Source organism: Enhydra lutris, unplaced genomic scaffold, assembly GCF_002288905.1.
Source record: "Enhydra lutris kenyoni isolate GAN:26980312 unplaced genomic scaffold, ASM228890v2 scaffoldscaffold21, whole genome shotgun sequence".
Lineage (NCBI taxonomy): Eukaryota > Metazoa > Chordata > Mammalia > Carnivora > Mustelidae > Enhydra > Enhydra lutris.
This window is the reverse complement of record NW_019154105.1, coordinates 249,769-277,755: the sequence shown is the minus strand read 5'-3', so window position 1 is coordinate 277,755 and position 27,987 is coordinate 249,769. Positions and strand designations below refer to the sequence as shown.

General features: G+C 41.2%; 1 protein-coding gene and 1 pseudogene across 1 annotated transcript; both read right to left on the bottom strand.

Annotated features, from left to right (window-relative positions):
- Nucleotides 1–228: 228 nt before the first annotated feature.
- LOC111148949 (coenzyme Q2, polyprenyltransferase) lies at nucleotides 229–18,227 on the bottom strand. Its single transcript, XM_022505783.1, has 7 exons — nucleotides 17,965–18,227; nucleotides 13,127–13,293; nucleotides 6,990–7,111; nucleotides 5,634–5,719; nucleotides 4,175–4,308; nucleotides 2,813–3,001; nucleotides 229–897 (listed from the first exon to the last, which is right to left on the bottom strand). The coding sequence occupies exons 1-7, from the start codon at nucleotides 18,209–18,211 to the stop codon at nucleotides 733–735; spliced, it is 1,110 nt and encodes a 369-aa protein (XP_022361491.1). The 5' UTR covers nucleotides 18,212–18,227; the 3' UTR covers nucleotides 229–732.
- Nucleotides 18,228–24,804: 6,577 nt separating this feature from the next.
- Nucleotides 24,805–25,873, bottom strand: LOC111149324 (annotated as a pseudogene).
- Between the last annotated feature and the right edge of the window lie 2,114 nt (nucleotides 25,874–27,987).

Sequence of the window (27,987 nt, the reverse complement as noted above, 5' to 3'; positions counted from 1 at the left end):
AGAATCTCTTAGAACACTTAAGGGACGTGCCATTATCCTATATATTACAATCTGAGAAGATAAAAAAAGAAATCAACAGAAATTAAAATAGTTTCTGGTACTAAGCTGATCAGTTTGTTTTCAGAGCAGTTCAACTCAACCCACCACCTCTGATGGGTGCACCTCTGGCGATGCAGACATTGGATGTACGAAATAAATGTCAGGACTGGTAACAAAAGTACACATGGACACAGTAGATAAAAATTTTTATTTACTTATTTAAAATTTCCTAAGATATAAAAAACAGGATGGTTTCCTCAACTACTGCTTTGGGTAGTGAGTAAAGGTCACAACAAAGAACAATAAACCCCAACTTTCTACAGCAGCTTTTGTTTTTCCCTAAAGACAAAGTCTGTTTTCCTACATTCATTCACTTAGATGAGATACAAATCAGGTGTCTTTTAAAGTGCCCAAACTCATACCATTCCCATAATTGCAGATGGGAATCACAACGAGCAGAAGACTCAAGGTCACTCAAATCCTTAAGAGTTCCTGGTTTCTGAAACAGGAAAAGGATTCTGCTAGTAAATGCTTGAACTAAATCCAGGCAAAGATGGTCTATGCCTTCATCTTCTGGTTCTTAGTTCATGAACACACTGCAAGACTGCTTCTTCAAGTCTGATTATGCGGTAATAAGACCTGAGAGTATTTTGCCCAAGTCTGTTTTAAAGATTCCTAGATCAACGTCATTTGCTAATTTTCTATTCTACTATCTATACTTTTCTTCACTTCATCTGTCTTCTTTTCCTTCCACAAATTCCCAAGGACAATCCCTAACAAAACTATTAGTCCTAGTGTTCGGTTGGAGGTAAATTTATCCCAACAATCCTCAGGTCTGTGGATGTCTAGAGTGTAAATCTGTAAAAGAAGACCACAATGCTGCATTAGCACTTAGTATGAACTTTTTGGCACCACAAATAAACACATCAGTATAGAAAAGACAGTACTTTGTTACAGGATTTTAAGCAATGGGAAGCCCTTATTGTACCCCAAACTGTTTCCCAGTGTAGAAAAATCTACTGTATCTCTCACTGGGTATCATCCAAGCTGCGTCCTAAAACCGTCCACTTGAATTCCATGAATGCTGAGAGGCAACCATGCTATTTTTACTTCTATTTAGAAAGCTCTAAACCAGTTACACTGATGTAAAATCTGCCTCCTTTAACTCCTTTAACATTCTAGCTTTATTCCTTGGAGCAATGTTTCTCAAAAGGTTGACAAGTCACCTTTGGGAAGGACAATTCCCTATTGTGCAGGGCTGTCCACTGCGTTGAAAGATATTTGACATACCTGGCCCCACTCACCAAATGGCTGTGGTGACCCCCGCCCCCCCAGTTTGTGATAAACCAAAACACCCTACGCGCATGTAAATCTCCTTCCCATCCTTCCATAGGGAAGGGGATCTGGCAACCCAGATCTGCTCTGACCTAGAACAAACACATTCCTTCTTCTCCACAGTAGTCCTGCAAACATATCAAGAAAGCCCCATGTCCCTGTCTTAGTCATTCCTAGGCTTATCAAGCATTAGCATCCCTCATTTTCCCAACTCTTCTTTATTATATGGTCACAGATTTAAAATCATCATGATTTCCTTTTTTTCCAAACCTTAGAAGGCTATGTCCATCTTAAAAATATTGTGTCAAGGACTAGATAGAAGACCACAAATGCCATTTAGAATTTTTTGGTGGGTTCCAAATATTTCTTACGGTATTTGTAGTTTTCCTTGTAATTTCTGCCTTCCTCCACTAATATCCAGTGCTTAATTAAATATGGCTACACATCCATTATCCTGATCAAACAATCAACTGATGGGGACAACCCCCACAGAGCTGAGTTATGAGCAAGACAAGATGCTGCGAAATTCTGAGGAGGAAAATGCTGAAATCAAGAGAATCACCAATTCCTGCCTTTAGCTTTCCTTGTGAGAAAAACAATGAAGGTGATACGGCATGGGGTTTACTTTGTGGACATTGGATTTCAGTCTCCTTCATACTGCTATGCAAATCTGACTTACACTGATAAGTAATCTGCAATCATCTGTATAAAACAGATCATCTACGTATAGACTGACATGTTTTTGGATCTATCTGAAGAAAACAAAAGTAATGCTGATACAAAGCTAGAGTCCATGCACAAGCAATCTGTTTCATTAAGCTTAGATCTGGTTCGTTCATTTTACGCAAGTCACTAATGTAGATTCACAATATAAGCTTACGGGTGCTGGTTGGGTATCCTGAAATCCCTCTATCCAGACAGAACTCTAACATGTTAGCACTTCATGTCTTTTCTGGCCTTGGTTGCTAATGCCAGGGGACCCAAACTTACAAATGATTAGTTCGCTAACTACCATATCCATCACTGAAGCTGGCATAGTAAAAATACAGTTATGTTGATCAGTCTGCTTTCAGAGCAATTCAACTCAACCCAAAACCTTCAGACACTGCTGAAATTTTTCCAGACATGAAGGAGAAGAAATTCCAGAAACATCAAAGGAAAAAAAAAAAATCTAGGTTTAGTTTTATGAGACTGACGCACTGCCTACTGCGCCAAGAAGACACTAGCTTTAGTTTTAAAGTATTTCTGTAAAATAATATAGCTAGTTTTTTTAGATGACATGCTGGCAGACGGGAGGGGATGGTTCAAGGTAGCGCAAGTCAAGTAGCTGCTTTACGGAGTACCTTGCTCGGTAAACACAGAGGCTGTTTTGTTTAAATAATTTTTACAAATTTATACCAAGGAAAAATAAGGGGAAAAAGTAAGAAAAAGGTCCAACCTGGTGGGCCAGATGGGCTCCTACAGCAGCCAGGGCAGTGTAGTAGGGCGCCGTCTGACCACTGTTCGCTCCCACCAGGCTCAGAGCCCCCAGCATCGCCACACTGAAGCCACTGAGCCACCGCTTGGTGTTTTCATGGAACCGCAGCGCCGTGGACTTAAGACCAATCAGGGCATCATCTCTCTTGTCCTAACACCAGAAAGCAGTAAGAAACTGTCCACTTTTTATTGACATGCTATAAAACTCACCATTTTGGTTGTATAACCATCACCGCTATCTAATCCTGGAAGAAAGTGGCCTTCAAAGGACGTAAGCTGTGAAAGCCGACTAACTCAGAGACAGGCTGATTAGCAACGAATGTGCAGGCCGAAGGGAAGTTAAGTGTCCCTGCTGAGATTATCTTCCAGCTCCATTTCCACATGTCCTTTTTCTTTTTTTTTTTTAATTTTATTTTTTCAGTGTTCCAAGATTCATTATTTACGCACCACAAGCAGTGCTCCATGCAGTACGTGCCCTCCCAGGTGGTGGGTATTAAGGAGGGCACATGTTGTATTTCTTATGACCCTCCTGGTGACTCTTAACTACACACTGACTACATTCCAAGTAAAACTCAAGTCTAATGGTTCCCATGGCTTCTCCTTACCTCAGAGTTCTCGAATTGCAACAACTTCCTGTACATTTTAGTTTCGATCTTGCTACAATCACAGATGCAGAAAAATCTTCAACTGCCACTTACCCACATCCTTTCAGGTCTCACCTCTAGCTCAGTTTATCCCTTGCCTCTCCCATCAAATCCCTGCTGTTTAAGCAGAGCTAGGTTTTGGTGATACACTCACATCCAGCTAACTGGTCGCCTCCAGCAATTTAATTTCTAAGCATTTCCACATACTGTCGTGCTTATAGTCATGTGTTATCAGAGGCTGCGTGCTGAGCTCCACACCGACCTGCAGGCAGATCGCTATCTGATAGCTATCTCAGCACCAAATCGAGGTAACCAGTGTAGGGTTAGTGTATGTTTTTCCTTTCATACTGTAAGCTCAGAGGGGAGTCTGCTTCTCTCCCTCACTTTGCCCTGCCCCCCGCCACTCATATACACTCTAATAATCTTTAAAAGAAAACAATAACAACAACAAAAGTATTCACATGCCTGGGATGTAAATACTGTTTAAGTGCTTGTAAATGAGAGTTGATCTATTTGGCAAACACATATACACATGAAATAAAAATATTTTATTGGAGCCAAGGAAGCGTGAATGATTTTCTTTTCAGAAGAAAAAACTTTCCCTTTAATGTGGTTCATAAAGTTCCTAAATGGCAACAATAACTAAACCAAAGTTAAGGAAAAAAGATTTTTTTTTTTACCTGGTGGGCATAGATAGTATCATATATTAGAGTCCACATAATTCCAGAAAAATAAAGAGGCAGGCAAACAGACGGATCGCAGGAGCCCTTGATAGCAGACCATCCAAGTAATGCTCCCCAATTAAAAGTCAACCCTACAAGTGGTGAGACAGAGAGGACAAGTCTAAATGCACTTTAGACTCCCAAAAGGGGGGAGGGGCATCAACACATAGTCAGTACTTCTAGGCATTAGGCTCTGTGCACTGTATTCTGTGTCTCTTCCTGAAATTCTCTCAGCTCTCCGTGGTGGTGACTAGCTACAGTGCACAAAAAGGAGACAAGTTCAGAGAAGTGAACAGACAATTAAAATAACACAGGTAGCAGAAAGAATAATGTCACCTTGATAAACAGGGGGTCTTGTGAGAACATTTACCCTACCTCGTATGGAGCCTGGAGCAGTCAACGAGCAGCAGAAGCTGGGGTTTCAACTCGGGCCTACCTGAGTCAAAACCCTGTGTTCTTTCGTTTATGACTTGACTTCCCCGCACACTACAGAAACAAGAGTGTAGGTGGGTACAGCCCACCTTCTCTGAAGTCTATCAACAAACACCCCCACGTGAACAGCTCCTCAGTCTGCTCATGCGGCCCTTCAGACTGGACACTGAACTGCCTGCTGGACATTTCCACCGGCAAGTCCCTCGGGTACCTCATACTCAGTGGGTCCCATGTGTCTTGTCTTCGTTTATTCACTAAAAAAGTAGCTCAAACAACTAGAATAGTTCCAGGAACACTCTAGCTTATTCCACGAGTAGGTATTTTTGTGACCTATTTACCTTCGGCTCCTGCTGCCAACAAGTATGTATGGAATAGCCGGGATATACCAAGGGCTATGCTAGACACTGGGCCCTCCACATGCGAAAAGAGCTTTATCTGTCAGACATTTACAATTGACAACTGGGGGACGGAGGTGGCCCTCAGCATCTTCTCCTTTAGTTACTGCTGGTGAAACGAGTAAGCGCCACACCAGAGCGCTGTGGGAGCTGGAGGCAAGACTGGCTTACTTTTTCCTGGAACATCTAAGGAAGGCCTCACAGGAATGGGCTAGCTAAGCTTTCACATACTAACCCCAGTTCTCTTGCCTGACTGTGCTTTCTACCCGACTCCCCCAAGTCCTCAGGGCATCCAGGTCAGTGACTTAAAGAGAAGGGTAGGGTCCAATCAGTTAATTTTTTCTTCATGATATACATTGATTTTTAAAAGAGCATTTCCAAAAATAATAATGGTGAGAATCTTAGTAAGTATGCAAAATTTCTTAGACAATCAAAATGGCTAATTGCCCTCCCTTAAAATATGAAAATCTATTCTTGGTTTAGAAAATTTCATGACCGACTTTTTATCTCTGCCACATTAGACACATACACACACAAAAGTACAAGTTTGAGGGTACTGAAGGAAATACTTGTAGTTATTTCAAGCTTACCCAGGGCTAACTGAGGCCAGTATGTAATTCTTTTCATTAGTGGGTAGGTGATGACAAGAAGCAGGGATGCTGCTCCCAGGGCTATACTGAAATCAAGAAAAACCACTGAAGATTAATATCACCATCTCTTAGAAATGCTAAAGGTGACAATGGTAGTAACACTAACTGGAAAATGACTTTTCTTAAGTTATAACTTTTGTTATGTAAAATTATTTTCCTAGACTTTAGTTAGGATAAAAGATGATTAGAAAATACTTTAAGTGTTACAAAACAACGGAACGAAGTAGTAATCATACAGTGCTTTCATGTATTAGGAGCTATTCTGTTTTACATTAGTTAACTCATTATAGTCCTCACCAAAAACCTAAGAGGCAGACAGTTTTATTCTACTTATTTTTTGCAGATGAGGAAACTAAAGCACAAAGAGATTAAGTAATTTGTTGACTATCATACAGCCAGGCAGTAGTAGGGCTAGGAGGATGGCTCTAGAGTCCAACCCAACATATGCTGGGTCCATACCCACCATATGCTACTGCCTCTCTAAATGTTGTCTTCAACAGTAAGACAGCTAATAAACGGAAACGTCCCAACAGAATTAAGAGTCTGGATCCCCCTCCCGATATGCAGAATGGGTGTTAACTGCTCTAGAAGAGGATAGAGCATCTATAAAGGGATAACAGCATAAGGTGTTCTTAGGTTTCTCCCAGCTCACCCAACACCATCCTTCCAGGAAAAACCTTCCAAAACCATTTTCATGTGATGCTGTCAGGGTAAAGTATGTAAGTACGTCTAGCCTCTATAAAGTGACACTAATTTTTTGTCTTGTTTTCCTCATTTATATACTTTGTAAGGAGCCATCTGATGCACAAAGTTTAATTTTGTCTCTATTTAAGAGATATAGGAATGAATCCTTCCACTTTTCCCCTCTGTCATCGACTATGAGCATGACTCTAGGAAAGACCTGGTTAATATTTTTGCTAAATGAATATAATCACTTCTATCTAACTTAGAGACACTGTCAGGATAAATAAAATTATACATAAGGGTATATGTACACATCCATGTATGCATTTGGAAAAGCTATGAAAGTGCCATGTGTTTCTTGGGGAACACATAATGTAAGTATAACCATGGTTCAGAATACATTAAATGCTGATCTTCTCATTCCTTTGGCAGAAAACATTCTTGGTTTTACGACATGTGGTGATTTCTTTATACTTGCTAACTTACGGATGCTCCATAGGTAGCCAATAAATAATTCTGGGATAAAGACATATCAATTTTATTTATTCCTACTTTCTCCATTTCAAAAGACAGAGATTTTATACGTGACTCTGAAAAACATATTTACTATACCTGTAGTAATTCAGACACAGAAGAACACCCAGTGCCAACGTCAGCTGTCCCCCGAGGAAAAGAAAGGATCGAAAAATTGAAATGTCTCCGGCAGCTATGGGGCGATTTGCTGTTCTTATAACCTTAATAAATAAAAACACAAACCTTAGCCTCATGTAACGGTTTAATCATGGATTTAAACATGTAATGAAGAGAACGGCCCAAGGCAGGCACTAAGTCAAAACTATGACTAAAATGTGAAACCAACATTGGAAGCACTGCCATAAATCAAAACTTCGTATTCAAAACAGCTATAAAAAGCACTAAAAATTCCCACCACTCATTCTCCTTTCTTTCCATCTCCCATTTCTGAATACACAAAACAGAGCAACTTCCTCATCTGGCTAATTAGGTACCCAGCTTATTAGCAAGTATATGTTTAATTTCCACAGAGAAAAGAGAGACAACAATAATGGCAATTCTCAGGAAAGAGGAAATTGCAGTGAATGTTTTGATTACAGGAAGCACTGCAATCAGCAATCAAATGTAAATAAAGAAAGAAGACAAATTATCTGGGTTTGAAAACGGGAGTCCTTTTGCCAAGCTATTTAAGGATGGGTCTATAATCTAATATTAACTGTACCCAAATACAAAAGGCAGACTCAATATAAGAATATGAACAGACAGAGCCATTATGTGGACAAATAAGATATAGTAGTTGTTCTTTTCCTGTCTAAAAATCATGAAATGCGACCATTCTAAACTGAAGCATAAAAAAGAGCATAACCAAAATTTTCAGCACTGTTAGAGGAACTCAGGATCTGGGTTCCAAGAGCCCAGCATGTGAATCTGTTCCATCACCTACCGGCTGTGTGAATTTTAGCAAATTACTTAACCTCTCTTGGACTTAGGTTACTTACCTGTTACAAGAAAAACAGAAGAGAGAGGGAAAAGAAGAAAAGAGGTAAGAGCACTGCCTCATAGAGTAAGTGCAGTGTCTAAAAAGCATAAAGCATGCAATAAATGTTAACTATTTTGATTTTTATTTATATCAAGGGTTATTAGCAAACTATGGCCTATGGGCCAAATCCAGCCTACTGCCTATTTTTATATGGCCTGTGAGCTAATAAGAATAGTTTTTACTTTTTTAGGCAATTGAAAACCGGTTAAAAAAAGGGTATTGTATTAAGACACATGAAAATAATATCAAATTCAAGTTTCACTGTACATAAATAGAATTCTATTGAAACAGAGATATACCCATTTGTTAACATATTGTATATGGTTGCTTTCATGCTGAATAGAATCAAATAGTTGCAACAAAGATGGTATGGCCCACAAAGACTAAACTATTTGCTATCTGTTCCTTTACAGAAAAAATCTGCTGACCCATTTCACAGCATGGTTCACTATGCAATACACAGTTTGTCAAAAACTACGACTCACCTTGGTTAGACTGCCAAACCTGGATCTTTTATCTTTGATTTGGTCCCTATAGTTTTAGTTAGAAATATATTATGTCCTGTATTTGTTTTAGATTATTATGATTATTCCAGCTAGTATGTGAGTGCTTACCATATGCCACTATTCTAAGAGCTATGTATGCATCACATCACTGAATCCTCATAACAACACTGAACTCACAAGTTCTTGCCATCTCTGTTTTAGCAGAGGCTCGGTACCTTCCCAAATCATGGATGGTAGGAAGCACAACCTGTCTAGTCCCCCTGACCACACTACTAACCCCAGATTAGACTGTTCCTTCAGTACTGATAACCGCCTGGCTAACTTCGAAAAGCAAAAAAAAAAAACTAGCACTCCATCAAAACACTAAAAATGATATGATGATTAAAACACACTGTATGTGGTTTTTAATGAAACCATTTGCTTATAGCTTATAAAACTAAATCACTGGGGCACCTGGGTGGCTCAGTCAGTTAAGCATCTAACTTCGTTCGGCTCAGGTCATGATCTCAGGTCTTGGGGCTAGAGCACTGCACAAGGTTCCCTGCTCAGCGGGGAGTCTGCTTGTCCTTTCCCTTTGCCCCTCCCTGACTTGTTCTCTCTCTCTGAAATAAATAAAATATTTTTTAAAATAAAATAAAACTAAATCATTAATGCCTGTATGTTGAAATTATTGCAATGTTTATGGACCTAATGCTTATCACATGGTTGACAGATTATACACAAAATCAACAGAACACACTTAACTCACACCCAAAAACAATTTACTTAACATTTAATGTATCAGCAATTTACTTATTATCTAACATACTAAGCAAAACCCTGAGCCACAAACTTCCCTAATGATATACAGTCCTTAAGAAACTGTGATAAGCATACAACTTGGCCAAGCTTTTTAACTTATCCTTTAAAATACAAAAAAAATGTTGTGTTTCTTTATACTAATAACGAATTATCTGAAAGGGAATTAAGAAAACAATCTCATTTACAATTGCAGTAAAGAATAAGATATCAAGAGACAAATTTAACCAAGGAGGTGAAAGACCTGTATGTTGAAAACTACAAGACATTAATGAAAGAATTAAAGACACAAGTATATGGAATGATATTTCATGCTCATGCATTAGGAGAATTCATATTGCTAAAATGTCCATACCTCGCAAAGCAATATAGAGAGTCAATGCAATCCCTAGCAAAACTCCAAAGGCATTTTTCACAGAAATAAAATGTTCCTAAAAGTTGTATGGAACCACAAAAGACTCCGAGTAGCCAAAGCAATCTTGAGAAAGGTGAACAAAGCTGGAGGCAACACACTTCCTGATTTCAAACTATACTACAAAGCTACACTAATTAAAACAGAATGATTTTGGCATTAAACAGACATATAGATCAATTAAACAGAATAGAGAGCCCAGAAATAAACCCACACTTTTATGGTCAACTGACTTATGACAAAGGAGCCAAGACTATACAACTGAGAAAGAACAGTGTCTTCAGTAACTGGTGCTGGGAGAATTGGAGAGCTAGAAGAGTACATCTGGGCTGCCTATAAATAGTACACCCAAAATTAACTCAGTAGGGCTTAAAGACTTGCACAAAAGACCTGAAACCATGAAACTCTTAGAAGAAAACATAGCAATAAGCTCCTAGACACAGGTCTTGGCAATTTTTTTGAATCTGACAGCAAAAGTAAAAGCGACAAAAGCAAAAATAAAGTGGGACCGCATCTAATCCAAAAAGCTTCTGCACAGCAATGTGAACCATCAATGAAATGAAAATCAACCTAATGGGGGAAAACATTTCTGCAAATCATATATCCAATAAGGGACACACACACACACACGGACACACACACACACACACACACACACACACCTCCAAATATATAAAGAGCTCCTGTAACTAAAAAAACAAAAAACAAAAATCCAAATAAAAAAATAGGCAGAACTCACGAATAGACATTTTTCCAAGAAGACATACATATGGCCAACAGATGCATGGAAAGATGCTTAATATCACTAATCATCAGAGAAATGCCAACAAAACCACAATGAGGTATCATCTCACACCTGTTACAATGGCTATTAACAAAAAGACAAAAATAAGTTTTGGTGAGGATGGAAGAAAAGGGAACCCTTGTGCATTATTAGTAGAATATAAACTGTGGCGACCACTGTGGAAAACAGTATGGCGGTCCCTCAAAAAATTACAAGTAGAACTACTGTATGATCCAGAATTCCACATCTGGGTATTCATCCAAGGAAAATGAATATATTAATTCGAAAAGATGTCTGTACCCCCATGTTCACTGAAGCATTACCTAAAATAGCCAAGCGATGGAAACAATCTAACTGTCCGCTGATGGATGAATGGATAAAAAAAAACTGTGGTACACATACACATAACACAAAATACTATTCAACCATTAAAAAAAATCTTCCCATTTTGCAACAACATGGATGGATCCCAAGGGCACTATGCTCAGTGAAATAAGTCAGACAGAAAGACAAACACTATATGATCTCTCTTACATGTGGAATCTAAAACAAACAAAACAAAACAAAAACTCAAGCTTATTAAAAAAGAGAACAGGTTGGTGGTTACCAAAGGTAGGGCTGGGAGGAGCGGGGGCAGGAAAGAAATGGGTGAACGGATTTGTTCTCTTTCATTTAAATAAACTGAACAAAAATTTTAAAAAAAGAAATTAATTTTAAAAAAGAGAGAAGCATGTAACATTTTAAGTCATGTTAGCAAAACCTCCTCAACAACCATAAAACACTCATTTAAGAGCTTTGTTATATGTGTATATAGAATCTGGACTTTCCTAATCGAGAAAAATGTCATAGGGGTGATAAAAGGTATCTCATCAGTAATCTTTTACCTAAGGAGAAAAAAAAATCACTTCAGGGGAAACTAAAATGGTCATATTTTGTTAATTATACGTTGGTTGGTTTGATTATTGTTTTAATTAACCTTTTTCTTTTGAGATAACTGTAGATTCATATGCAGCTTTTAAAGACTATCTTGGCATTTTAAAAAAATATAAAGATCCCAGATATCCTTTATCCAGTTTCCCCCAAAAGTAACATCTGCAAAACTTTACAGTTCAATAAAATATTACAACCAAGATTTTGGTATTAGCTGCTCTAAACACGTTCAATAATTATTTTGAAGTGATACACACCAGCAGCCTCAATCATACAGTTATGCGGAATGAACAACTGACCGGGGTTATGAACCCCAAATCAGGAGTGTGCGTCTCCTGGCATGAAGCAGGGGGGCAGAGGGATGTGTTCAGCACGCAGTTCCTGCCACCTGTCACAACCCTATCCTCCAGCCACACACAAACCACATCCGGCAGTTGTTAAGCTTTATACTTTTATCTCATAGCCACACCTCTCCATCTGTTGTTCCCTCCGTCCAGAGTGACCTTCATTCTCCAGCCCATCTTTTTCCTGCCAACTTATTCTGACACAGTTCAGTCACTCCCCTGGAAAGTTCTCTCTGCTCCCTTTGGCTGAGGTAGGGGGTCTTCAGTTAAGTTCCCCTGCAGACACCATTCTCACAACAGTGCTGTCAGAGTGTAGCTATGAAACTGTGAGGTCAGGAATGCTGTCCTTCATCCACACAATCCTCCTAAAGCCTGTCACTGTGTCTCACACACAGCAAATATTCAATCAATATTTTTTTGAATTAAAAAAAACATTGTGGTACTGTTCTTATAAACTATAAATTGTTACAGGTGTGTCTTGCTAAAGGAAAATTCAGACCAGCATGAAAGGCAAACTAGGGATGATTATTCATATATATATATTCATATATAGATACACAGATATATATATACACATATATATTTATATATGTATATAAGATTATTCATTTTACATAATTCAGCATGGGTTTCTTTTAAATTGAAAGTTTACTTGATTATTTACTCAAGCATTTAATGAATGATCTTATACTCGTTTGTGGCAGAGTCGCTAAGGATAAAAGGCTAAGGATAAGGATAAGATGGACGTTTCCCTTCAGAAAATAACTGTTGAGGAAGAAATAATTACACACATGCATTGGAATATGCATAGAAAATAATCCGCAGAAATATAATGCATCAAACTGTTAAGTGAAGCTTCTCTGGGGGTTTGGGAGAGCAGATAAGAAAGACTTGCACTTTCTATACTTTCTATTTCTGTACTGTCTGAATTTTTCAGATTAAACATGTACTATTTTTCCAAAGAGAAAAAAAGGAATAAAATTACATTTTTTAATGAAATAATTTTAGCAAACACTAACAGGGGCTTCCTTGGCTTATTTAAATGAAGATTTGATTTACAGAAGAATAGTCACAACTCCAGTATATATCTCAAAGGGAAGAACGACAGTCCTCTTGGATGCACAAAGGTTCAGGATGATCTTTTTGCTTTGCTTCTAATGTCCTTACCTTAGCCGCCTAAGTTCTAATTCATTTTGTAAAAATGAAGTACACGTCCTGCCTGCCTGGCCGCTCTTGTGTGGAGAAAGGGGGTGCGTCGCACCGCGCAATGCCAGCCACTCAACTGAAAAACGGCACTCCTCATGCCGGATTTCAGCGAGTCTGCTAAAGATCCCTTGCCTTCTGTGGACTGCAAAAGTGATGCCATCATGTCACTGTGCAGAACTGAGAGGGGGCTCCCTATTCCTTTCCAGGAAGAAACTACCTTTTTATCATAGTCCCGGTCCCACATGTCATTAATAGTACAGCCTGCTCCGCGCATCAGAACAGCTCCAGTGCCAAAGAGGGATAACATGTACCAATCTGGAAAACAACCAGGTTCGGCTGCTAACCCAATGCTCCAAGTACATGGCAGATACAGCAGCCAGGTGCCTAAGCAAAAATAAAAAGACAAAGAAGGTACACATTCGAGTTAGTCAGCTTTCTTCATTTGTTCGAACATTATATCCCCAAGAAGAAAAGAACACAAAATCAAAAGCACATGACAAAACTGGGAAAATACATGAACAACTCGTATCACAAAGGACTCTTTGGCCCTATGTAGGATTCCTAGAAACTGAAAAGAGATCAATACTGCAATGGAAAAACAGACAAAGGATTATAGAAGTTCACAGAAAAAGAAATACAAATAACTCTTCTTTATATGAAAGATCAACTTTCAGAAATACACATCAAAATGACACTGAGATAACATTCTTCATACACACCCTTGGGAGTGGGATTCGCACACACTGCCCGTGAGGTTACAAAGCCGTCCACCCCTATGGAGGGCTACTAGACTATTGTTACCGTGCATGTGCACTCCCCCACTCCAAACACATACATCTGAATGTCAGTATGTTCACAGGCCATGCCAAGGAGGACACAGGAGAAACGGATACTTGCCTCTGGGGAAGGGAACTGGGTGGCTAGTAGATAGGGGAGGAAGATTTAGTTTTCACTCTACACCTTTGCAATTTCTGAATTTTGTATCATATGCACATATTACCTGCTAAAAAAAAGATAGCAAAACTTTCTTCTGTTGTTAGTACAATAAAATAAAATTGTCTTGTGGGAAGGTGGACATAAACGTACTGTTTTTTAAGTATTTTGCCCTGTAGCGCCAATGCAAATGGCATTAGTTCTTCATCCTTAGTCTATAAACTAGATGAAATTGAGCTAAAACCAAATAGATTGTACAGAAAAGAGATTTCACATGTAAACTTTGATATTCCACTTTCAAAAGAAAGTCTTTCAACAAATGTTTGGAAATGGTGCCTATTACAATAAATTCTGAGCTTTACTTCCCAATTTAGACACATCAGAGAAAAAGGAGATGTGGCTAAGATGAGATCCTATACAAAAACGGCTGAATGACAAAGTGCTTATAATCATATTTAAATTTTGTAAGTTCAAGTTTTATTCATTTACAGGTATTTATAAAGCACATACAGGAACTAAGAATACAGCAGTGACTAAGGGAGAGAGGCTTCTAAATGAAAAGGAAGAAACACAGTTAAACAAACAATAACAATAAAATAGATCAATTCAAAAACAGGGCGAATACAGTGTCCTTCAAAGCCATAAAACAGTGCCACCCAAGTCACTGGTGGAGGGACTCGGGAGGACACGGCAGAAAAGGCAAGGAGAGACTGAAAACAAGCAAGGGCCAGTTCAGACTCAAATTCAGGTTCAGGAGTGCTGGACAGACTCCTATTTGGTGTGTCCCATATAAAACGAAAGCAACAACAGCTAACACTGCCTGAAGTGTTAGCTACTGTTCTAAATGCTTTACACACACAAATTCATTTAATTCCCCCACCACACCCTTACAGAGTGGGCACTAATACTGTTCCTGTTTTTTTTTTTTGTTTGTTTGTTTTATTTATTTGTCGGAGAGGGAGAGAGAGCAAGCACAGGCAGACAGAATGGCAGGCAGAGGCAGAGGGAGAAGCAGGCTCCCGCTGAGCAAGGAGCCCGATGTGGGACTCGATCCCAGGACGCTAGGATCATGACCTGAGCCGAAGGCAGCTGCTTAACCAACTGAGCCACCCAGGCGTCCCTTGTTCCTGTTTTACATACAGATGAGGAAACAAACTCACAGAGAGGTTAAATGTTTAACTACCTCCTTTTTCCTGGATCTACCAGTATAACTCAGAGGGACAGACTGAGCCTGCCCTGATAGAAGCAAAAGAACACCACTCCAAAGACATGATTTTCCTGGTGCATCTAGAACTGAAGGGTCTATTTTTAAAAAATTCTGGAGAGAAAAGAAGTGCAGTCACCTACAGCATTTTTGCGTCAGCAACATTTCCTTTGCCATTAGTCTACGTTATAGGAACTATATTCATTTACATAGAGGAATCTGTAGAGCACCCCCATGGATGGGGGGGGCTTCCTATAATGAAGGGAAAAGTCAAACATTCAGTTCGAAGTCTGCCACTAAGAAATGGAGTGATGCTAGACACTACAGTATATTAAACTTTAAGGTTTAGTCTTCTTCATATATAAATGAGAGGAAAAAAACTACCTCTCAGAACTATTATTGGCAAAGGAAACTAGCGGTAATGAAAATAAAAATAGTAAGAGCAAACATGTAACTGTTACTATGTCCCAGGTGCTGTCATGAAACACTTGATTCTCATGACAAACCTATGAAATAGGCAGAGCTTCTATGATACCCACTTAACAAATACAAAAACTGAAGCACAGAGGAAGAAGTAATTTGCCCAAGATCACAAAGGCAAAAAGTGGCAGAGCTGAAATTTAAACTCAGGTAGCCCGGCTCTAGTCTGTCTCAGGCCAGTGCTACCACTCAGTATACCTAAAGCTCCACAAATACTTAAGTTCTTACGGCTCCGCTGCAATCCTGATTCTCAGCCACAGTGCTTCCCTCTCTTCCCTACGGCACTTTTGTTATTCTCTCCTCCGCGAAGGGTTCAGAGATGACAAGGATGCAAACAGGTTTCAGAAAGAAATGTCTGCTGTAGAAAAAGGGGAAACTCTCTGGGAGATGAAATAAAATGAACGAATTCTGAGAGGTGGTAGGCAGACCAAAAAGCCTATGAAAATGGAACCTAAGATTCTTTACTAATTACATATTATCTTCCAGACAACATAATCACCCGTAAGTGGAGTAAAGCAAAAATTACACCAATTTAGTGTAAAGAGTGCCACCTGCTGAAACTTTGAAATACTGCAGTGTGTGACAATCTGAACAAAGTTGTAATCCATTCTGAAAAACAATGAATTCTACTTTGATTTATAAAAACGAGATCCAATTTCAACAAAGTAAAACAATGAACATAAAACTGCTTCATGAAAGAATAATTTAAATAAAGCAACATCAAACCTGCAATTCTACTGTCAATTTATCGTCCCGGGCATATAGTAGGGGCTGAAAAAATGTTTGCTGAACGAATGATAACATAGTACTATTAGTAAATTGTCTAAAAAACCCTGCAATCATCATCTTATTTAGAACTAAAGCATGCAGGCTGGTATCTCCTTGATACGGAACTATTAACCCAGTCAGTCTTCTTTAATTCTCACTAATGCCTAGTATTTCTTGAGCACTTACTACGGCAGGCACCGTTGTAAGGACTGCACACACACACACATATAAATGAATTCCCATGACAACCGTATAAAGTCAGTACTACTAGTATCTTCATTTTATAGATGAGAAAGGAAGAGGTCTGGTTTCAGACCTTTATTCATAACCTCTTAGTGGCCAGTCTCGCATTTTGTGGCGGGGTGGTTTGGCCACTCCTGTAAAAGCCAGAGGTTTACGGAAATGGGAATAAGGCAGCCGCTGATCTGTCCAGGAGGTGTGCAGGCCTGTAGCGCCGCTCCGCGACCCAGACGCCAGAACAGAATAACGGTTACGCTTCAGAGGAGAACTGGGCTTGGAAATTTACGCCTATCAACGTGTATCTGGCCCCAAAAGCAAGGGGTCAGATGGCAGGGCTGTACTTTTAATCCGCTTTTGTAACTTAAGAGCTAAGTGTTGTAACACTTCGTGCTCTGATCCCAAATACGTGGTACACAGCCTAGAACACCATGAGCAAGACCGAACTCGGGGTCTCGGCCGGGCAGAGCTGGGCTGACGGGCTCTCCACGCCTGCCCGGCAAACGCCATCGCTAGACGGCCTGCAGCTCCCGCTCCGTCCTCGCTCCCGACTGTCCATCCTGGTCCACTCCGATCCAGCCCGGCCTCCCAGGCGTTCCCGCACCACGCGCCATTCCAGGCGAGCTCCCGCCCGGGCGCTCCAGCTCTCCGCCCCGCGTCTTTGCGGAGCACTTCCCGCCCCGCCGGGGTCTCCCTTCTCTTCCGCAGCACCCCTGCCCTGCGGGGGTCAGTCTGCTCCCGACACGTCCTAGCCTCGGAGCCCCCGCGGGCTGCTCTCTCCACCGCCGCACTGTCCACGGCGCACGCCGCGAGCTCCACCCCTCCTGTCGCAGCGCACCCGGCCCTCGGTCTCCTCCAGCCGGGCCAGGCGTCCCGGAGCGGGACTTCCCCGGCCCTCCCGTCCCCGAGGCCAGCGGCGCGGAGGAGCTCGTCGGCCACGACCGCCAGGCTCCGCGGGGGGCGCGGGATGGGGACGGCTCGTGAACGCGGCGCGCGGACCGCACGGAGAAGCCGGAGGCCGCTGCGTCCGTCCGTCCGTCCGCGGCAGAGACCGAGGGCGGAGCTACAGGCCGCGAGGCGTCCTCTTAAACAGCGGGGGACGGAGGTCTCGGGGCCACTGCGAGTCGCCAGGCGGACCGCGGGCGCTGAACCCGCCGGACTCCACCGAACCGCGTCGTGTTGCGGGCGGCGCCGGGACTCGGGGTCCGGACTGCGCCCCCCGGGCGGCTCCGGCGGTCGTTCTGCGCTTACGGCCGCGGGCAGCGCTCACGACGCCGCGCACCGGCGCCAACGCGAGCGGAACCCGCGCGGCAGCGACCGCAGAGCGACCGGCCTCGGGGGACGGGAAGGCCGGCGAGCCGCCCGCGAGTCGGGGCGTCCCCGCACGCCCGCAGCCCCCGCCCCTGCGCCGCCGCCGGCCCGCGCGCACTCACCAACCGGCTTGTCCAGCCGCATGAGGCGCAAGTAGGGCTGCAGAGGGCGGGGCGCCGAGTCCACGACCGCCGCGGCCGACAGGCTGAGCCGGCGCCTGCGCGGTCCCGGCCCGGCCGGAGGCTGCCCGTGCCCTGCGCGGGCCGCGCCGGCCGCGCGCACCAGGGCCAGGGCGCGGGAGTCCCGCCGCCACGAGTGCGTCAGGCCCCGCAGACCCCGCGCGAGCGCCGCGCCTTGAGCGCCCAGCATGGCGCTTGGGAGGGCGTGGCCCGCGCCGGCCCGAGGTCACGCCGCGGCGGACATGCGCAGTGACGTCAGCGGGCGGCGGTGCGCGTCCGCAAGGGCTCCGCGGCGGTGCGGTCCGAGCGTCTGTGGTGAGGGGGCGGGAGCGCTGTGGTGGGCGCTGCAGCCCCGGGGCGGCGCTCCCGGGATCCTTTGTGTCCAGAGGGTTCCCGGGCCAGGAGAGGGAGTAGCGCTCGCTCATTGGAGCAGCTGTTCCGGGACAGAGGGGAGGCCTCGAAGCGCCTCCAGGACGCTCGTTCGCCGGCGGTGCTTCCTGGTGAAGCGAAAAGGCCCCGAGCGCACGAGTGCGAGGTAAAACCGTGTCTCGGGCTGAGGGAGGCTCCACACACGGGCGGGAACCTGAGGTTTGATGCCCCGCGCAGGGTCGGCTCCGCCCGCGGCCTGCCGCTCCTGGTGGCGCTGTCTCCGTCTCTGACAAGTGAGTGAGTAAAATCTTCAAAAAGCGATAAAATGATAGAGGCTGACAGGAAAGGAGGATTCTGAGAGGCGCTCCGTGCGCTGCTCAGTCGGACCGGGGGGCTGAGCGCCCAATGCGCGCCGCGGTGAACTCGGAAACGAGCCGTGACTGTCCCCGTCCCCGCACCGTCCCCGATGTTGTGCCCCTGCTTCCGGAGTCCGCCGTCCCCAAGGCCTCTTCGGACAGTCCCAGCTTCGGACGGCGACCCAGGAGGGAGGCTGACCCCAGCACCGCGGCGCTTCTGGGTCCTGTTTCTAAGAATCGGCACATCTGTCGGCTCTGGCCGGCGGGGTACGTTGGTGACTGGCACAGAGAAGTGACATTTTGCGTGAAGGGTACTTATATAGATGTGACTCCCATTTTGTTAACTTTTTTTTTTTAATGATTTTATTCATTTACTTGAGAGGATGAGAGAGAGCATGAGCAGGGGGAGGGGCAGAGGGAGAAGCAGGCTCCTCACCGAGCGGGGACCCCGACGCGGGGCTGGACGCTTGGACTGGGGGGGGGGGGACCTCGGGTATCGGGTATCGTGACCTGAGCCCAGGGCAGACGCTCAACCCACCGAGCGCCCCTTAAGAGGCTTAAATGCGTGGGGGAACTACTGCGTGGAGAGCGGGGTGTTCTGCACAAAGACCGGTCCCGGAGCGCGGCGTCAACAGCCGATGATGTGCCGTGTGGTGACTGACATAACGTAATAAAAAATGTTTAGGGAACCTAAAAAAAAAATCAGTGGGGCACTTGGTCTGCTAAGTTCGTGTGTGATTTACTAGATGTAGAAGAGCTTTTAGAATGTGTTTAAAAATAATACGCAAGTTTGCCTTATTAAAGCGCCACGGGATAGACTAGCCTTGGTGGTGTCCTTTGGAAGGTCTGCGGGAACCTAAATACATAGGTAGGTTGGACTTAACAAAGTAACCTATCCCCCTCCAAAAAAGTTAACCAAAAACCAGTTAAAAACTAGGGGGCTACGTCAGATGTGTGAAAATAAAGAATAAAGTTGATTGAAAGCAAGGGTGTCATAAAAAGCCACAACATTTGATAGCCATTTAATGTTGTAATAACAAAAATGACAAATAATAGAAAAGATTTTTTAAAAATACAGTTAAATTCTTAAGTATCTAAATTTCTCCGGGGTTTTCCAACCCATGTTGGTGAAATTGAGAATGGAATAAAATTGGAAAAAGACAAGACTGAATATCTTATCGTTGAAAGAAAACCCAAATCTCTGACTCGGACACAGAGCAAGTGTAGGGATTATTATTATTGCTATTATGTTTTTCTAAGGCATCCACTGCACGAGCTGGTCTACACATCCTCAGTAACATTTTCTAGAAGATCACTAAAGATATTTACAGTTGATACTAGTTACTCATTCTATTTATTTTTAAACACTCCTGCTTTGATTTTGTATTGCACTGTCAGATAAGACAGATGGGTGTTTACAGTAGTTTCGGTAGTTTCGTTGGTAATCAAAATTCTGGTTAGAAGGATAATTAGAAGATGCACCAGTCATGAGAATGAGGTGATTCAACAGCTGATGAGACACATCAGAGTTTAAAAAAAAAAAAAGAAGAAGAAGGAAAATGAGTGCCATTACTGAATACACAAGCTTCATAGCAGGACCCAGAATTTTCTGATACTGGGAGATGAAGTGACCCACGGGACCAAAATAAAAGACAAAAATAAATTGGAACCAATATGGTAAGTTGGAGGAAGTAAATGTATTTGACAAATTAAATACCAATGGAAGGGTGTGGGCTCAAAACATCTCACTGACAGGGCAGGCAAGAGCTTTCTCTAAGGAAATTTAAAACCTGATATTCATTAATATAGAGGCACCTGGGTGCCTCAGTCAATTAGGTGGCGGGCTCTAGATTTAGGCTCAGGTCATGATCTCAGGGTCCTGGGTTTGAGCCTTTGTGTGCATCTCCACACTCAGTGGAGAGTTGGCATCAGGATTCTCTTTCTCCTTCTGCCTCCCCCAAATGAATAAATAAATCTTTTAAAAATGTTCGTTAATGTATAACTAGGAGCATTCCTTTCTTCATATAACTATGCCCCCAGTTTTTCAGTAATAATCTGCCATGGGTGAGAGCTCATTAGTGATACTTTTTTTTAAGGATATTTCAATTTTTTAATTTTAACAATTCAAATAAAATTCAGCTAGTTAACATAAATAGAATAAATGCACATAATTTACAGCCATGTACATAAAATGGGAGAATAGCAAACCTCACATAAATGATCAAAAGATATCATTTCTTTTGAAGTTGATTATTTAGTTATGACTAATAGATCATAATTTAATTGTTCACATATGAAGGGTACAAATTCAAGTGTTTATTAACAAAAAAACTGAGTGAAACTAGAATTTTCAGTTTCTAAAAGGAGTAGCATAAAAAGCAGTGTATAGATTTACTAGAAATATAAGTGCATGATGGAGAAGAGAACTGAGTACAGAAAGTTAGCACATTGTATGAAATATTTTCATATAATTAAAATTCCTTCTAATTATATCATTCAGAAATACCTTTATTCTTAGGAATGTTTAAGTCATGATCAGTAGATAGAAAGTTTCAACTATTTTATTTGTCAGCCCAAAAGGGGTCCCTACAGTGCTAATAGTCTGGGCAGAAGAGCATGTAAACAATGAAAGACAGGCATGAGCAATGCTGGAAGAGTAAAGGATAGATAGATAGATTATTAGCACTTAAATTCTTTAAGTTCAAATCAGTATTTTTAGTGACTTAAATCTAAAAATGCCAACATGCTTATACTCCAGTAAAAGAATAAACACTCATTATTTTTAACACTCTGGTCCAATACAGTCATGCTATTCCCCAACAGGCATTAGGTTTTAGGCGACAAAGGCTGGATCGAATAATCTAACAATATTCTATCCTGGTTTCAAAATTACAAATAAATTACTAGTGACCCCCATCTAGTAACGCTGGTTCCACAAAATTCATACATAATGAAAATTAAGAGACAAAGCTTTGGTGATAGTTGTGTTGTTTTTTTTTCCTCCTGGATTCAAAAGCTCTGTATTCCACCCACAGTCACAGGGTTGGGAATTCTCAGATCTGGACTTTGAAATTTAGTGAACTGTCTATGAGCCACTAGTACCAAAGTTCTATCTGCTGCTCTATGAGCATACTCTTTCAATATCTACTGCTTTAACTTGAGTAAGTTCAATTCAATTTCCTGATAAAATTCTGTAATAAAAGTACAGACAAATCTGAAGAGTGCTGCCGATCTCTGTACTGGAAATAAGAAGTCATCTGATAGAAAATAGATGACAAAACACAGCTTAAAAAAATTCAATGCTTGGGGTGCCTAGGTGGCTCAGTGGGTTAAAGCATCTGCCTTCGCCTCTGCCTTGGGCTCAGGTCATGATCTCAGGGTCCTGGGAGCGGGCTGCATAGGGCTCTCTGCTCAGCGGGGAGCCTGCTTCCTCCTCTCTCTCTGCCTGCCTCTCTGCCTACTTGTGATCTCTGTCAAATAAATAAAAATAAAATCTTTAAAAAAAAATTCAATGCTTTAAGTATGTGTTTTTCTTTTTAAACATTTGCATCAATTAAAAAAAATCTCCAAAGAAATGTTTCAGAGGCAAACTTTACATACAACTTTTATATATTTTTTCTTTTTAAAATTATTTGTCATACAGAAAGTAAAGATGGCAGATTGTACTTTGGAAAAAAAAAAAAACTAAAATAAGCTTCATTGCTTCTTTCCAGTTGTTGCACAAAGAAACAAAATCTAAGACTCTAAGATCTTTTCTTCCAGTACCCAGAGAATACTCACTTTTAAAATCTGAATATAAGGTCAACATAAGTTTTACTTGATAAATACAAACAGGAAAAGAATACATGTTCATCCTCGAAGGACATTTATTATGAATGTGCTAACACTACACAATAAGATGTACCATAGCTGCTGGTTTTCATAGCATTCTTAATCATTTGTGGTGTACTGAAATCATTTCCATTAGGGAGAATCTCTGTCATACATTCAACACAACTAATGTTTACAAATATTTGCAAGGCAAATGGCACTATATTAGGCAGTATAAATGGCACCTGAACAGGCAGACACTATAGATGAGACTTTCTCTACAGGTCTAAGTTAGAAATCCCTAGATATATTTTTTTTTTTTTTGGCATGTTTCTCATGATAAATGTCAAAGCTAAAATTCACCATAAAAGGTATGAATAATCCCAAAGGTAATGAAACTGAATTTGCCTTTGGTCTTCAAAGAGATTGGAATATTTTTGTAATCCCAATCAAAGCACCTCAAAAACATCCAGTTATGTTCATTATAAGGAGTTAAGAAGGTGAAGGAATTTAAGAGGCACTGTGTTTCATCGGTGATAGCAGAGAAAGCTTGCAATGACATGCTACAATTTTCTGTGTTAAGGGCATTAGAGTGTACGTAAACACTCTATGTACAAAAACATTTATATTATTAAGGATCTCCAAACACCGTATCTAAAACCCAGAAAAATGTTTTGAACATGGTTTCTGCCTAATACATGACCAATGTTTTAAAAAAAAAAATCTCAACATGGAATACTCTACTCTCAACCCCCTCCAAAAAAAGGCCACAAAGTGCATTCACGAAGAGTCATTCTTAAAATAAAGCCATTGCACAAAATGTACAGTTCATCTATGCTGAAATGAGTGCCACACTGAAGTTTAATTGCAGATGTTTTATACACCAGTATAGCAACATCCGTAAGCAAAAGTCTCTTAACAGATTAACAGCAAACATCTTCATAAGGGCCATACATATATACATTTAGATACTAAAAGGTACAGTTAAACTCAACAGCAAAATGTAAAAGCTATATCCTGTTAGGAAACTTAATCTAAATTAACTTGAGTCTTTCTATGATTTACCATTCAAGAAATCAGTATAACATAAATTTCTTGTCAAAAGCAGTTTGTTCATTCACAAAACTGTGATCAATTAGAATCACTACCTGCTCAATCAGACAGCAGAGGGCCCCTCTTCTATGTTTATACTGCATCAGATATTTATAATGTCACCTTAGAAAAAGAAACCTATTCGGGCAAAGCTGAAAATTACCATTTTCTCTACAAAATTAATGCAATCTATATTGATCTTCTGGAAATAATTTAATGCTTCAAATTTCTAATGTGAAGGCAAACAGAAAGATTCAGAAGTGAATTTTTTCCACTTTAAGAAAATATCTAGGTATAATAGATGATAATTCAAGTTTGTAACTACTAAGTCACTGACTAGACAACCACATTCATTCACATATTGTAAAGTTAGAGAAGATATGAGGATGTGCTCAAGTTATTCAAACAGCCAAGAATCAACATTTCACTGGTTTCTTCTGTCTCAAACCATTACCACTGGGCTTGATATGTTAATGAACAATTTAAGTGTCCACATCATGCTCAACATCAAGCACCCCTTAGCAGTGGAAGCCAAAACATTTTAAAGCTAAAAATATGCAAGATCTTTTGACATTATTTCATTAGTTATCAAAACTAGGGACTATTAATGCCAAATAATTAATTTTAAAATATTACAGATCCTCTCAAGGAAATGGGAAAGTAATACTAAGGGTCTCACTTATTCCTGTTATTTTACAATTTTACATGAATTACACAGAAGCCAGAGGTAAGACATTTATGACTGTCAATACTATCTTTGGATAGTTATAATATTTATACAATTAGGGATGGCTTTGTTTAGAAGACAGGAAAAGTGCTCATGGAATACACACTGTACTCTGCCATAAATCAACAAAATGCAACTGTGTCCTGTGGACATGGTAGAGAAAATGGCAGTTTGGAGAAAGGTGTGCTTCTAAAGGCTTTTTCTTAGAGGCAGCCTAGGGTTTTGTTTTGTTTTTTTGTTTTTTCATATTACTGAAAAAGACCAAATAATGTGGTTATGATTACTTTAATTCCCACAACCAAACTTCCATTTAGGCGTAGTTACATGTTCCCAAACGTTTTACTTCTGTCCACCATGCTGGCTTCGATACTGCATGGTCCACTGTAATCTCTTGGTCTTCCCTCTTTATAGGGCAGCAGCTTGAAGTTGCTATCCACTGAGAAAGCAGACCACCAATTCAGAGGTGGCTATCATAATGGCTGTGTTTGGAATCTGTCTCACCAGATGAGTTGTTAGACCACGGTAAAGAGATCCATAAACTTCTTGAACAACCAAAGATAGTGTCTGAGAAAAAGATCTGTATCTTGTTCCCTCTTCACGTAGTCTTGTTCTTACAACTTCATGTGGATATGCAGTAGCTGTGGCACAAGTTTTTGAGGTGGCAGCAGCATCATTCCCACAAAATCGGATGCTTCTTTCATAGACTCTTCATCAGTTTCCATTGTAGAAGCAATCTTATATTCCAGTAGCTTTCGCTTAACACGTTCAAAAATAACAAAATGGATAACCATCTGATATGCCAGCATATGAAACGGACACGCCCTACAAAATCCTCTAAGTCCATCTGTCCGATGCACTTTATGAATATCTTCAAAAGCACCCATTCACTTTTCTCCACAGTTCCTTGCATCAAGCTGTAACCAAATCTTTACAAGCCAAATGGGGTTGGTCGCTGTGATTGCAGTAAAACGAGGTTTAAGTTAGTCCATATTTCTATAGGAAGTGACCTGTGGATGGGGAGCATGAGATGACACGGTCTCACTTTTTTCTCGGGAGAAATGTACAGTAAATGCCTGCCATTGCGGCTGAAATCATGTGCACCTGGGTAGAATCCGGATCAAATACACCGTTCAGCTTTTCCTCACAGTTTGAGTAAGCAGCAGAGTACATTGCTCTGGAAGGAGCCACCCCCACTAAATTGGGACCTAATCCTCTGAACAAGGAACAAGGCCTTTCTTTCTCCAAGATCACTTTTAGGCAGTGGAGAGGTCCGGGAGACACTACATGGTTGACACTGACTCCAGCCATGGTGTTCAACTGAACTTCAGGATATAAAGATATCTTCAAGATATCTTCAAGATAAGTTCAAGATATAAAGTGTCACAGAAGATGACTGCAGCCGTGTTTTTACAACTTCCATTGGATATGTCCGAATAGCTCCTTCTGTACAACCACATCCCCCAGCAAACAGATGCACCAGTGTGTCCCTCTGAGTCATTCTCTCTTCTGCATGTCTTTACCCTCCCTGTGGTGCTGCAGCCAAGCGGCCTCCTGCTCCAGCTGGGTGCCCTCAACCTCAGCAGGAGAGCCTCATTAGAGAGAATTTCTAAAAGACCCTTTAACGGTAACAGACAATACCTTCTGAGGTTCAAATATCATTAACTTATTCTGTGTATTAAAAATCAAAATACCTAAGCTAGTTTCAAATGTGTTCTTTGCTGTCATTAAGGAAACATCTGAGGGATTATTGCTGCTGTGTGCCAGACAGGACTCAAAGCACGGGGAATACTAAGATGACTTAAGTTATTGTACCTCTTTCTTATGCGCCTAGAGTCAAGTTAGAAAGATAAAAGGATACAATTTAAATGCTCCGGAAGCGCAATCGTCAATGTACAACTGCTAAAGGAACAAAGAAATGGGACTAAAACTCCTTAAAGGATAGGGGAATTGTGGAAACTGATGTTCGAGAAGGTCTTAATAAATGTGAAAGTTTGCCACCAAGAACGGAGAGTTAGTCTGGGTGAGGAACAGAAGACAGAGCATCACCAAAGGTACAGGGGCCTGGAAGTTCAGACCCCAACCAATGTGGAGGCAGAAGAACAAATACTTCTTTTTTTTTTTTTTTTTAAGGTTTTATTTTATTTATTTGACAGAGAACATGAGCTGGGGATGGGTTGGGGGGTAGCAAGAGGAGAGGGAGAAGCAGTTTCCCTGCTGAACAGGGAGTCAGATATGTTGTGAGACTCAATGCTGGGAGCCTGAGGTCTTGACCTGAGTGGAAGGCAGATGCTTAACCGACTGAGCCAGCCAGGTTCCCAGGAGAACAGAATTCTTGGCAAGAGTAAGAGTTGAGGCTGAAGAAAGAGGCAGGTGCCAGGGTATGGAGCACCTTATTGTGACAATAAGAATTGGAGAGCCATTTAAGAATTTTAAGCAAAATCAGGGAGAACAGTTAAGAGATTATTATAATAATACAATGAGAAATTAGGCTTTAAATTTGTTAAGTGGCAGAGGGGACAGGGAAAAAAAATAGGAGAAGACTTTGATCATGATTGAGTCTACATGACAAAGGAGGAAACTGTGTGTGTACCTGAAGATCTCTTTTCAAGATCAACTCTTCTTGAGTAGGGGAGGTGGCAAGGACCTATAAAAGGTAGCAGTTGTTAGCAGTGCTAAAAGAAAATAAGGCTTGTAAATATAGGCATCTGTAGGCTTAAGGGTTTTTTTTCAGGCTTAAGTTTTATTAAAAGAATAATCATACAATATTGAGGTTATAAAATTATTTTAAGTGTGAAAATATAAAAACTGCTTATATATAGAATTTAGGGGTATTGAAACATCCAAACTCTAGGTTCTGTCTTTAGCTCCTTAGAAATGTACTTAAATTTGATTGGGACAATATTCCTAGCAGGCATAAATATAAAGAGAATTATATTTCTAAAAATTAAGACACAGGTGAAAATAATTCCTTCTGTCACTGATAAAAGCACAAAACTATAGTGGTCAGTGCCATAGAATTCCCAGAACCCTCTCATTCCAAAAGATTATGAGGAGGCAATTATAAAGCTCTCAATGATGTTGGCAGTGACTGGGGAGGATGACCATGTGACCCATTCCTGACCAATAAGACATGAGGAGACGTGAGGAGAGGTTTGCTGAGAGAACTCAGGAAAGGGTTCTTCAAGTCTATGAAGGAGAGGCAGAAAAGTTGCTCATCTCTCGCTGCCACCAGGTCTGAATGGATCCATGGAATAACTCCAGCCATCATGCTACCAGCTTCGACTGAAGCCAACACTAAATGTGGAAGAGCAGAGAGATGCAAGGGACCTGGTTCCTTGGTGACATCCTGAGCCCTCGCTACTTGAACTTCTTGTTATGTAGGTTTATAAAAGTCCTGATGGTTTAAGCCATTTGCATCATAGTTTTCTGCTACTTGCAGCCAAAAGTTTCCCAAGTAAAACAAGAACTAAAGGTAGATTAAAAGTAAACATTAGCAGGTGGCTATAATGTATTGAATTACATTTTCTCTTCCTGGGAAATCAATTTCATTTACAGTCATTGTAAAATTTCACTTGATGTTTACATAATCCAGTCCCTCTGAATTGTCGTTAG